This window comes from Triplophysa rosa, linkage group LG5 (assembly GCF_024868665.1).
Source record: "Triplophysa rosa linkage group LG5, Trosa_1v2, whole genome shotgun sequence".
Classification (NCBI taxonomy): domain Eukaryota; kingdom Metazoa; phylum Chordata; class Actinopteri; order Cypriniformes; family Nemacheilidae; genus Triplophysa; species Triplophysa rosa.
Window position 1 is genome coordinate 27623192 of NC_079894.1, and position 14076 is coordinate 27637267.

Genomic DNA, 14076 nt, shown 5'->3' on the forward strand with positions numbered 1-14076 from the left:
TAAATCCTGTATGATGGAGGATGTGTACAGGTGTTGATAATGTCCTTCAGGTTGTGATCATAGTTTGTAACTTGTCAATGTAATCCTGTAATCCTGAAACATAGAGGTGTTTCATACACATAGTACCCTAGGCTAATTTAAAACTTTATTGTGCGCATGTGTGTGTATGGGGGGGTCCATAAGACACTTGTGCCCAGGGGCCTCTGAGTTCTTAATCCGGGCCTGGCTGGGGATGCAGCTAGTGTGATGTAACAACATAAGCTATAGTTTTTGTTCCTCTCTTTCTCTTTCTCTCTACATACGTCCGAACACAGAGAGGTGGGAGGCCTTCAACCCCTGCAGTTTCACTGACGGTTTAATATGAGACTGTCTCACATGTGAGTAAAAGATTACAGTATATATTCAGAGCGCTCCTGCTCTCGATCTGCATTCCGAATGAAAACAAAATAACAATAAAAAAACAGAAGGGGTTTGTTTTAATGGGTGGAGCAAAATATCAAGCCATGTTGTGCCACCATTACATCAGATATGACAGAATGGAATCTATTTTATTTAGCAGCACATGCCCATGGGCATGGCAATGTATTTCGGCGTTAGTTACCATAGAAAGATGAACGTATGCCAGGGTCAGTCCCTCTGGAGGTACCTGGGGTGTCGCTTGCTCAGGGCACAAAGGTGGTGATTTATTTCTGGATCTAACATCCATCCGGTTACAGTCCCTGAACCTTACCAACTAACTCACCTGACACTCAAGCACCATGGGAGATCAGATTTCTCATATACTCTTAAAAAATAATGGTACGGCGGTTCAACGTAGCATTACGGTTGAACCTTTTTCAAGAATAAATAATTGTGGAACATTCCGAGCGTGTAAACTTCTTTGGTTCTTTCTTTTCCAGGGTTTTAGGAGAATTGTCTTATAGCCCAAACCACATCAAGCGTAATGGGGTGCATTTTCTTAAAGTCTCCAGAAGAGGGCGATAAAACATCACGTTTGTTTTCCACAAATTAGCAGGACGGAAATTCATTATCATCTAAAACATCCCAACTTTTTGATTTCTAGCACCCTTTTTCGCAACAATATTTGAAGCCCCCAATCGCAATTTATACCCGAAAAATATTCTAAAACGTGAATTTTCGTTGTGAAAGTAACTAAACACTAAGAAATATCATGATTTTTTGATAGTTCACCCAAAAATGAAAATTGTGTCATCATTTACTCACCCTTCAGATTGTTCTGAATCTCTATAAATTCTGTATAAATGTATTTGTTCTGCTAAACACAGATGAAGATATTTGGAAGAATGTCAGTAACCAATTAGATCCCAATAGTATTTATTTCCCCTACTATGACAGTAAATGGGGGATGAGATCTGTTTGGTTAATGACATTCTTCCAAATATCTTCATCTGTATTTAGCAGAACAAATACATTTATACAGGTTCGGAAAAATCTGAGGGTAAATGATGACAGAATTTTTATTTTTGGGTGAACTATCCCGGCATTTAATGCTTTTAATCATTTGAAGTCATCTTGATACCGCTTAGAAGTTTGTTAAAGGCCTCTTTGTAAAACTGGTTGAAAAAGACTGAACTTTAAACGTCTCTCTTCTTTTTCTGCCCATAACATTTTTATATGTACACTAGAGCTTAAATTGGTTTATGATAGTGAATATCACTGAACAGACACAGCACGAGCTCACCGATTAAGCTGTTCCCCGTGGCTGTTCCCTGTGGCTGTTACCATGGCGAAGGACAGTGCGTGTCCAGCGTGTGGTCATTAGAGTTGTGACGTCACAGAAAAATAAGCGGAAATGCCACGATAAAGTACATAGTTTTATAGCGTCTATAAAAAGCTTTTTAATGGAGACCATTTTAAATCAAACAAATTTCTAAACAAAACTCAAAACTTTCTGTTTTGCAAAAGGAAGCTTTGACTGAAAGGTTCTTTAGGGAACCACAAATGGTTATATTGTGGCATTACCGTGAAGAACCTTTTGTAGCACGTTTTGTTTATTTTTAAGAGTGCTGCCCACATCAACTTGCCCAAAAAACTGATTTTTAATTAAATAACAAAGCCATATTTTTTCATCACACGTGCCTGTTTCAATCTCAGACACCCGGTTATCAAGGGACGGGCACACATTTTGTTTAGGTCATGTCTCATAGTGATTATAGACAGAGGAACAACTCGCTAGTCATCTGAACTTAGAATCTAAAGCAGATTCTGTCTGTCTGAGTCTGAGAATCAGAGTCTGTTTATGTCATGTGTCATGTAACGTTCAGTCACTTTGTTGGTTGGTGTTTCCCTGCCTGTGGCTCTGTGGTGCTAGAACCCATCGGGAGCTCAGTAGGAGACTTTCCTGTCGCCTGTTCATGGTAACTGTGAAACATAGAGCTATAGGTCGCCCTCGAGGGCCCCTTCTTCCTTTAATAGTCAGATGTCACAAGAAAAATAAATAAAAAAACATGGAACAGAGAAGTCAAATCTAACATTAACCTAAATAAATTAAATACTTTAATTCATTTGTATTCATTGTCTTTACCATTGCCTTTGAATAGCTAATACATTTAGTGTGTCTGATACTGTATGTACTACTAACGTGAATGTAAATTTTTAAAGCATTTATTTCAAAATCGCTTGAAAAAATAACACTTTCATGGTTACAAGACCGTTTCAGATGGTGTAAAAATCTCTGTGATAAGCACTTGTCCTATATTAGGCATCAGGGGGCCCTGCTATTATTACATCAAAGAGCTCAGACATAAAAAAAACACGGACTGGATACTTCAAAGACCTGCAGAATTATCAATCGCTTTTCACATCTGTTCCACAGAAGTGCCTGAACTGTCTCATGTGTAGACAAACGCCTGCTATCGGCAGCATTTTTGACCTAAAATAAGCAGACACCTGTTTCCCACCCTTCCCATGAAGGTATGCACCGAAATTCCACAATCACCTAATGCAGTCACATGAACACATCGGACCCAATAAATATGGGCACTTACGCCACAGTTTAAACAGTATGACAGTCACTGTATTAGATAACAGCATATTAAACCAAGTGGACTATTTGATTAAAAAAGCATTGCCCTAAATACTTGTAAATGTTTTAACTTTGTTAGCCAAGGGCTTTTAAAAATGAATTGCATATAATTGTATGTGTCTTGGTTGAAAAATTGTTTCATGAGATGACTCAAGTGCACCAGGAGATATGTTACAGTATTCCCCAGTAACACTCTTTTTTGAAGTTTGCTATATTTAAAATGATAAAACAGTATATTCAATTTGAAACCTTAAAAGATTTGACATTTTCTTGTTGTCGAAGGTAGTGGTATGAGCACGTACTTCATAAAATACATTTCTTTTAAACAAATGATCAAACTGAAAAGTAAGTTTGTGTTTTAATTTAAACTAGACAAAATATCTGTCAGTGGGTTAAGAATAATAAACTTTCTTTTCATTTTGCTTCTCAAGTGAACATATCTTTAAGAATTTGTTCTAATGTTAAACAAGACTACGTAAGAAATGCATGTTTTCATTCCTACACCTTCTGTTATAAAACGCATGTGACTTCGAGAATTACTGGATTCATACAGCCACTTAAATTCATCTTGATACCAGTTGATCAAAAGTGTTTGTAAAAATCCGTTCTGAGAAAAGGCATCTTATATGTTCAAAGAGCGAACACACTTTATATTTCTAAGTGTGGCAGAATGTTTCACATACTTTTTGGAGACACGGAGAGTGTTATGGACCTTGAGAAGCATATGAAGATGACACGCACGCACCTGTGGCAGAAGCAGGAGGTGGCGGTGGAGTTTTCAGCACCTCGGACAGCGGCTGTTTACTCGACTGCTTTGAGATCGCACCGGTCCGATGTTTCCCGTCCGCTTCCTTCTGCGGCTCCGAACCCACTTTGACCAACGTGTTGCGCGACCTGGTGAAAGCTGAGGTCACCGATCCCATCTCTGCGAAACCACCTTGAGATGAATAAACGTCTGCCTCGAAAACCCACTTAAACTCTCCATGGATTTGGTTCGGGCTGTGTCATCTCTGTCTCTTCCTTTACGCAAATTCACGCAAACAAACTCTATCCGGTGAATCTGTTTAATGTGATGCTACAGCACTTCGCACGCGGTCCCGTCTATCTGCGAGTCATTTTATGAAACAGATGCGATCCAATAACGGGAATCTCTTGTGCGTTTTCTCGAGGGAAGCGCGCACTCGTCACAAGTTAGTTTGGCAAACACGCGCCTCTGGGGCCGCTGGCGACGAAAACAAGCATCTGTAATTAGTCTGTAAAGTGTGTTACATTAATGAAATCTGTCACTGTCGAGCCATATGCATATAAAAATCATTTTAAGGCATTTAGGTATTCAAATTTGGGATTTGAACATTTGCCAACAGTGTCCATTGCTTATATTGCTCGATTTGTAATGTAAATATAAAAGCATACACTATAGAGTAAAACAATAGAAAACATCAAATTATTGGTTATAATGGGAATTATGGAATTGTAATGGTGATCTGTTATCCTGCGGATGAAAACGACCAAGACACAAAACACACCACATATAATACATGTGTAATGGTTGGTAAAAAGCTGAACGCCATACCAGTCCAAATTAACTTTATTCCATATGTCAGCAAGAATACGTGTTTGTTTTAAAGTGTTTGTTAAAAAAGTCAGTTAAGGCCCTCCTCAGCTTGACAGGCACAAAGTGGAAAAACTCTTAGTTTGAATCTACAGTATATGTGTTTTAAACGGCATTCGACAAACAATACCATAGCAGAGTATTTGAATGGACTGTTCCTAAAAAAACACATTGGGTAATGGTAGCAAACATCAGCTCTCTGAGTGCTTCCATGGGACCCAACAGGAACAGGAACATCCGTGTCCAGGGATAACGAGTCTCCATCACAGGGACGAACAGACACAAACACACATCCTATCCCTTATGAACTGCTAACAGAGGACATGGTTCAACCTGAACTTGAGATAAAATTAGGTAGCATCACCTCGTTGAGTTTCTTGTTTCCACTGTTGTCCACTTGATGGCGATAAATCCAAACCAGTGTCCCCTCAGAATCAGTAAAACACGTCTTGTAATTCAGCTGTCACTACAAGAAACCAAATATGTGCAGAGCAGAGCTTGGCCTGGTTCAGGTTTGTTTCACCTACCCAGCTATAGTCTACCACCAGATTAACCAACCAGTCGAGGATTAAGAGTTACTTTATCATTTACAATGTAAAGTCCTGAATCGGGTCGGTATAGATCTTAAAAATTGCACAAATATATTTCAGCCAGATCACTAAAGGATCCTAAAGGAATGTGTACAGTAGTAGCCAAAAGTGATTTATTAAAACACATTATTAAATATGATATGATTAAAAATGTTTTTAAAATGTTGTGTAGCTGTGCCTGGACTATAACATGAATATCAGCTTTGAGAAGAATTTTAGGTTAGGCAAAAAATGACACAACACATAAGCTAATCTTAGTGAGTCAAGAGCTGAAAAAAAGAATCAACCAAATATTATTAACGGATCAAATTATAGTCAATCTTTGAATTTGTATCTCCACATTTTCTGCCACAAATCATTATTATTAGTCACCCTTTATGTTTGTCAGGGGTTTTTTTCCCTGAAAAACAGCGAATTGGGACATCCAAGGTTTGGAAGGACAGCGACGATGTTTAAAATGTTATGTTTTTTCCATTTTGTACCATACGTTTCACATTTGGATAGTTTAGTCAAACCTAAGGGGGCACTAAAGCAAATAACTATGCAAATATCACCTCCAGATCTCACTTTTGACCACTATTGTACATTTTTATTATATTATATTGTACATTTTATTATATTACATTTTAATTATATTACTTCAAACAAATAATCTGAACACTAATAAGGAAGGCATTTCAGACAAATAACTTTATTTTAAACGTTATATTAAACAATAATAAAACTCATTCTTGATTTTTATTGAGGCATGTTGCTCAGACAACATTCTGCGGGCTCACAAATGTGGTGAGGAAAACCGAAGCATATTCAGAGTAACAAGATTCACAGTTCATACTACAGGCCATGTTGTTTGTGTGCATTCACATCGCAGAAAAAAGGCACTTGGGAGCAGGTCATTGCTGATTTTTTCACATAGACTAAGCTGAGACACGAAAGAGTTGCAGTTGTGGAAGATAAATTCACAGGTCATCGTGGTTCTGGCTGGATTCGTTGATGACCTTCATGGACAAAAGTAGGACGTGTTTATGGTAGACAAACAACATAACAAAAGCTGGTTTATTATAGAAAAAGGTTACGCTGGGAACGTCAGGAATGTTATATCAGGAAGATTTCAGACACATACCTGACCATCTCTGGTCTCGATGGTCTTAATGAGAACTTTCTTAGTAGTTGTGGTTTCTGTCAGAGGCTTGTGCTCAATCATAGTTTCTGTGAAAACGCAGGAATATCTTAAGCTGAATTACACAAAAAACATTGTGGTTTAAATGATATATTTGTGTTGCTTTATTGATTTGTGACTTACCTCTCAAATTGAAAGTGGAGAAGTTTGGAAGAGGCGTTCCAATTCTACCGGCAGGAGAAAAAGATGAAAATATAATCTACATTAAACCCATACAGAATGTGTTATGCACACAGTGTTGATTGTCGGTCAATGATGCAGTTGGTCAAATAACAGCACGTCTATAAAATAACGTTAAATACTGCCTCATTTTTAAGTCGCTTTACAAAAAAATGAATGATGTGGATATGCACCTGCTCTCCTCTCCCTCCAAAAGTTTCCTGTAGGTGGCGATCTCGATGTCCAGCGCCATCTTGACGTTGAGCAGATCCTGATACTCTCGAAGATGTCTTGCCATCTCCTCCTTTGTGTTATGTATGTCCTCCTCCAGACGAGCGATATTGTCTTGTGAACTAGACGATTCCATCGCAAAGTTCTCCTCCGTCTCCCTCATCCGATGCTCCAGAGATTCATTCTACAGGGTAAATTACACAGATGAGGTTTAATAACTCTATCGCCCCCTTGAGCGCAGAGGCTTGTTATTGCACACTTGGTGTGTGTCTGTGAGAGCGTGTCTCTGCGGCTGAAGAATTGTGTAAATACACTTACAGCACTCTTAAGAGCATCCACCTCACAGGTGAGCGCCTGCACCTGTCGGCGATATTCATTGGCCTCCTGCTTGGCCAATCGCAGAGCCTCACTGTTGCGGTTGGCCGCCTCTGTCAGGTCAGCAAACTGCCCAAAAAAAGACACATTCACTGTTCTTGCTCTGCACATACCGCCACGTTCAAATGACACGTCTCCGTTATCTGAGTCATATCAGCTTTGTATTGTAGATCAGTTTGATCAGATCATCGCATACGACGGCATTCTCATATCTCAGTTTTACTTTGAATGCACAGTCATTTCTGTTATGGTCCCTTTTTAGTGATTGTTCCAGTTATTTACAAAATTGTCACACTGCTGAAACATACATTTTCATCATTAAATAAATTCACTGAAAAACAAACTTGTTGGTTCAACTTAAAGAAATAAGTGAACTAGTTGCCTTAAAGTTTTGAGTTAATTCAACTTAAAAATATTAGTCAACTCAACTAGTTTAGTCAACTCAATGAGAAATTTGTTAAATTAACTATTATTTTTAAGTTTTATTAAATTGAACCAACAAATAAACATTTTTTACAGTGTTTGATATTTCAAGGTGTTAGGTGTATTAATCTTGTTTTGTCATTTACAAAGAATCATCACAATGTGTCAATTATTTAATACATTTATGAATTATAAGAATAAGAATAAAGAAAATTGTGAACTGTTTAATAAATTAATGAATAATGAGAAATTTATTGTAATAATTGTAATAATCACAATTATTTTAATGAATCAAATAATCGTCAGCCGAATTTCCTAATCGTGAGAGCTCTACCTTTGATTTGTACCAATCTTCTGACTCCTGGATGTTTTTGGTGGCCAGGTTCTCATACTGAAGTCTGACATCTCTGAGAGCAGCCGTCAGGTCTGGTTTAGCCATGTCCATGTCAACATGCATCTGCTGATCCTGGATCTGTGTCTGCAGCTCAGCCAGCTCCTACAGAGAGAACCAAAAATACAGCAGATTCTTCTTATTAGTAGCCTATCTGTTATGCCTCTTTAGTTTGGTGTTGTGAGCATAGCAGTAGGACTAGACTGCAATGGTAATGTAGGCAGTTGTCAGGGTGTTGCTATGCAGAAGCGGTTCTAAATGGCTGTTAATGCAACTCAATGGCTCAATAAGTGTCGCCATGTGGTACCTGTTATTTTTCAGTCATTTCTATTTAGGCCTAATGGATTTGTGTATATCTTATAGAGATCTGCCATTATTGGCTCTTTAATGGGAACAGTGTGACAGTGTCGCTCACCTCCTCATGGAGTTTCCTCAGAAAGACGATCTCCTCCTGTAGGGACTCCACCTTCCTCTCCAGATCTACACGAGCGAGAGCCGCATTATCCACATCCTGCAGAGAACATGAACAGCATTATGTGCCACAGCAGTACTGTTTAAACACGGTGAAGAGCTCTTTGTGTTTTAATGGGGATCTGGGCCTGTACAATGGCCTGCAGTCTATGGCTGTCTGCTGATAGGATTGTCACATCCACACTCTCACAGTTTTGTGCTCAACACACACACACACACACACACACACACACACACACACCACACACATACACACGTTCAGACATCCCTCCATAACAGTTTGCTTTGACAGGATCTGGTGGAAGATCAATGAACAGTGATAGAGATTTTCTAACGGAAATGAAAGCGATAAAGATGAGCCTGATGTGTCGCTGGGCTGCACTGGGTTCTTTATAAAAAGAAAGTGTTTTTTATGAACGTTTTTCTTTTTGCTCTGTAGGGTTCCTGATTTGAGATATGTGACTCTTTTAAGGTTGAATCTCAGCATGTAACTTTGTGTAAAATGTTCGGGTTATACAGGTTCTCGTCTGGCAATGTGGCACATTTTGGGTTATAAACATATTTATAATGAAAAGTAAAATGAATAGTAAAGAATAATGAAAAATATATTTGTAAGAAACATTTACTATTGCTTTTGAGCACTCCAACAGAACTAGTAGAACACATACTGTATTTGTTTGTTCATAGCACCCCCAGTGGTGGTTTTTAGAAGAGTTGATTCCCAATAATTTCTCAAGCATTACTCATGAATTCAATTTGTGTCTCTCAGCTTAAAACACCTGACCATTACTTCCAGCTCAATGCTAAATGATACAATTGAAACATGGTTAATCACAAATATGTATGTTTTACCTGTCTGAAACCCCTCAGGTTGTTCTCTGCTTCCTCACGTTGAAGAATTTCATCTTGCAGTCTGTAAATGACAGAAAGCTCATACGGTATACTCAATATTTTCCAATGTATACGAATAAACATACTTTTTACAGTACAGCACACTGTGGCCACATCTACTGTAATTTTGGACCAACCATTCCCAAAGTGATTTTTGGGAACGTCCACTATTACACTACAATCAGCATTAAAACCAATCCAAACTTCCTTAAAGTAGTGTATTTAGGCCTTATTAGTAGGTATTAATGGTGTTCTATTGGTTCACATCTTCCAGATAACATCCCACCAATAGAGCCCAACACACTACCAGTATAGAGACCATTACAGTTTCCATTAAAACCAATACAACAATTACATCCATTAGATGGTTTTAAGTTTTTTTCGGCAAGGTAAATTTTGGGGCCACTGCAGTTTATTGTAGTTTTTAATGCATATACTTCTCTCTAAGTTTCTCCATATCCTCTGCCAGGTTTTCTTGGGTCACTTCCACTTGTGTTTTCTCCGTGGTGAGTTGATCCACCTGTCTGCGCAGATCACACACCTCCTCCTCATACACATCCGCGATGCGGGATGATCTGTGACCGCGCAACTGCTCGAGCTCGGCGCTCAGCATCTTATTCTGTTGCTCCAGCAGACGCACTTTCTCTATGTAACTGGCGAAGCGGTCATTCAGCGACTGCATCTGCGCTTTCTCGTTAGTGCGATTCGTCTTGAATTCAGTATTTAAAGCATCTGAGAGGTTAAAATCCAGGTTGTCCGGGGTCAGTCTGCTGCTGCGGACCCTGGAGCTTTTGGAAGCGTAAATCACCGGAGACGCGGAAACGCCAAACGGCACCCGGGACACGCGCACTGGGCTCTGGAACCGGCGGTCGGAATACGCGCTGGTGCGGGTGGCGGCGTCTCCAAAACGCTTTCTGTATGACGAGGTGGACATGTTGAACTACTCAAACTGTCACCGTTAAGTTTTTAAAATGTGTCCTGCGCTTTTCGCGACTAAACTGAGAGGAACGACTGTGAGAAGCTTCATTTATAGTCCGCGCATTATGCAAATCACTTCGAGGCATTTGAGTGACATTAAAATGATCCTATCGAGCTCCATTAAACAGAGAGTTTTCAGAGTTATTGTCCTTTTCTCCGCCTGCATAAAGGCGTAAAGGCAGTAGATTTCTAGAACTTCTATACCAAACTTATAAAATACACAGATAATTAAATATGAATAATTTGTATTGTTGTACAGTCACAGTTGGACATGCTCGTCCATCAATTCTCTTTTCTTTCTTTCTTTCTTTCTTTCTTTCTTTCTTTCTTTCTTTCTTTCTTTCTTTCTTTCTTTCTTTCTTTCTTTCTTTCTTTCTTTCTTTCTACTATCAGCAATGGTTGTGCAGTTTTGTTATGTTATTCAGTGCATGACTCTTAACCTTGAAAAACGTCATTTGTCATGTCTAAATACCCAAGCACCCGTTGAAGGACATCTCTCTGTTCTAGAGTTTTGCTACACAGAAATCTAAGAATCCTACAGGTTGTTTATAGCCTTTGGAGGGCATATTCTAAACTAATAACCTATTAACCTCAGAATAAGTTCTTGGTCTTGTTTTGAGAGAGAGAGAGAGCAAGTGCTGTTTTTTTTTTAATGAGACCATGGCTCTTGACCTCGGGCATAAACTTGGCTGAAAAGCTCTTTTGTTTCACCTTCTGTGCCTGTGATTTGGACGATCATGCCCTGTTTCTAAAACTAAACATGTCCTTCAGTAGGGTGCAGTTTTTCAGTTACCCTTGATGTTAGAAGCAATTGTAAGGTCAACAACTGTACAGCAATAACACTTTTAGCTAGATTTGAATGAAAACTTATACATTGACATTTTTTCTTAGTTAACAGGTAGAATGTTTGTTTCTTTTTTTTTACTAAATTGATGCGTCACATACACTGTTAAAATGTATCCAGAGGTTAAAAGCAAATTCATTTGTAATATGTTGCTGGTGATTGGTGATGCAATAAGACTGATATTCACCGACTGATTGAACCGGTGCTGTATTTTCCTAAACAATAAGAGAAATGAAAATGATCAAGAAGCATTTCAAACCACCACATTGAGTTTGTAAGTGAGCATAAGTTACAGTAAAACCTTTACTCTCAAACTCACCACTGAAGAATAATGAAGCAGAAGGTTATTTGTTCAGTCACTATGGTGACTCAGGAGGGTGATGGACAGGGTCCAAGATTGCAGATGGCTAAATAAAAGCCAGAGATTTATGTCTGCATGTGTGTTCATGTTTATTGAAAAATGGCGGTATAAATCACACCAAGTCCACCTCAGTTTTGTAAAGTTTTACTCAGGTTTGCACCCTTTGTGGTTATTTTGTCCAGTGGCCTGTGTAGCTTTGTGGTGTCTTTGTTTAGCGCTGTCTGGGTAAATCTCCTGCCAACCAGCGGGTGAAAGTTTGGCTCAGTTTCACCTTTAAAGAGACTATGGCTTGTTAACAGAAAGAGATTCTGTTCTAGACTCCATGTGAATTCTCAGGCTCGATTGGATGGGAACTGAAATCTGAATTACCCAAATTAGCTTTACAAAAAACAGTGCAATGTATTGATGGACAAGATTTTGAAATAATGTTGGGTTATTTTTACCGATCATTGAGTCAAAAAAGGACACACCCAACCGTTGGGTTGTTTCAACCCAAATGCTGGGTTGTTTTACCCATGGTTGGGTCAAATCTAAACATTCTCTGTGTTACACAAACCCAACAGTTGGGTTGAAATAAATAACCCAACATTTTTTAGAGTGTAATATATTATGCTACACTTAATGATCCTTATGAGTACTGTGTACAAGAAATAAGGGTATATATGGGTTATATTCATACCTCTAAATAAAAGTACTATTTGATACCATCAATGTACCGTGGTAAATATTTTTGGGTAAGATAAAGATTTTTGGTAACAATTTTGTGTGGAACATGATCTTTCACATGCACTTCAATAAAACATAAATGCTGTTATATACCAAAACTTTGGAAATCTGTTATTTATAATGTACTTTTACCACAACCTGACTACCGAATGCTTGTCAGTGTCAGCTGTGTCTGCTTTCAAAATGTCAGGCACAGATGGTTTTCTGTTAAACACATCTATACTGAACTGCCCACAACTGAACACAGAAAAAAAACATTGTTGTACACAGACATGTAATATATGAGGTCATTCAGGAGTCATCTACTGTTTAATTGTTTGCATTACTGAAGAAATTGTGAAGTTGCTTGCTCGTGCAAAACTCACCACAATGATGTTGGAGTTGGTCTGAGATTTTTATTTCCCATGTCTGTAAAATTCATTCACTGTCATGTCGATGTCAAATCTCATTCACGCCTTCTTTAAAACAATTCAATTCCAGAATTCAGCTCAGCTCGACCCCTGACATCAAATTGAAAGTGCCATGGTTATCAGATCAGCAGAATGCAAAAAAATAAAGCACAATTTTGAAACAATTTTTTGTTGTTGTTGAAAAAAGCACAGTTATGAAACAAAAACATATCTTGTAAATACATATTTTGCATTATGTGCAATCTTAATTCCCGTTTGTTAAACAACTTCTGGTTGCCATATTTATCTTTTTCTTGAGTTTATTACTCACGTGGACATAGACGATCAAGGCAAATGCATTGCATTCTAGGATACACTACTCCACACAGTGTGATTTCAGGTCATCCAGTTATTGATGCTTATGGGAAATGTTTCATTGTGCACAAAGTATACTATACACTATATACTGCAGTGCACTATGGTAATATGTTATTCTAAAAATGATAGGTATGCAGTGTGCAAGTGTACTGCTTGCTATTCACCTTTTTTAAATACACACAGAAAGGAATGTTATATGTCAAGTCACATTTAAAGCAAATAAGTCATTCGTGCTTGAAAAACAGTGTTTGTATTGTTCTTAGAAGAGTGTGAGCTCTGGTGCCTTGCAGAGAAGTTGTTTGACATCATCTGATTAACTCCAGGCTCAAACAGCAGTTGTGGGGTCAGTGTACATCAGAGATAACAAAACTAAAATGAGTCTCACACAGAGGTCACTGCATGAGCGGTTGAGCCACACAGCCTGTAAATGTCTGTAACTGTGCATGTGGAATGCTGACCTACATCACAGGGGTGAATAGAGTCATCCGGGCAGAAGAGAGTTAGGATTCACTGCTTAGCTTAGAGAGCACACAAACAGACACTGCACACACACACACACACACACACACACACATTTCTATTTTACATTCCATTTCTGATATGATCTGACAGCTCAACCATGCATATATTAACTGTACCTTACTGTCAATTTATCAGTATTGTTTCCGTGCATTTACTGCTCATATTACACAGGGGATTATGGAAAACTTGTAATGTTTAAGATTGACGTCAGAAAGCTTTTACACCTGATAGCAGGAGGATACATAAGCTGGCCATCTGCTATTGCATTATTGCATCGCATCACAATTTATTGAACTTGTATAATAGAAAAGTATAGTATCAAAACAATTAGAATACTTGATATGGACATAGTTATTTTATAAACATATAACGTGATTTGTGTAGTATTAGATGGTGTTTTAGCGCCACTATGTGGTCAATCTTTCATTTCATTGTGCATTTGGCTACATCATTTATCTGACATCTCATTTCTCATTCAATAGTCAAGAATTAACATTGCTTTAACCGTT

The 14076-nt window shown here is 38.3% G+C and overlaps 2 protein-coding genes across 2 annotated transcripts in view; both read right to left on the bottom strand.

The window, feature by feature from the left end:
• Nucleotides 1-4139, bottom strand: part of pde1cb (phosphodiesterase 1C, calmodulin-dependent b) — a 97667-nt gene extending 93528 nt beyond the window's left edge. The window contains exon 1 of the mRNA XM_057334606.1: nt 3792-4139. Within this exon, the coding sequence (XP_057190589.1) occupies nt 3792-3969 (178 nt within the window). The 5' untranslated portion in view covers nt 3970-4139. The remainder of the gene's footprint in view (nt 1-3791) is intronic.
• Nucleotides 4140-5926: 1787 nt separating this feature from the next.
• viml (vimentin like) lies at nt 5927-11268 on the bottom strand. The gene is made up of 9 exons (XM_057334621.1): nt 9807-11268; nt 9331-9391; nt 8423-8518; nt 7951-8112; nt 7137-7262; nt 6782-7002; nt 6552-6595; nt 6372-6457; nt 5927-6246 (listed from the first exon to the last, which is right to left on the bottom strand). Exons 1-9 carry the CDS (start codon nt 10301-10303, stop codon nt 6208-6210), a joined length of 1332 nt encoding a protein of 443 aa, XP_057190604.1. The 5' UTR covers nt 10304-11268; the 3' UTR covers nt 5927-6207.
• Nucleotides 11269-14076: the final 2808 nt, after the last annotated feature.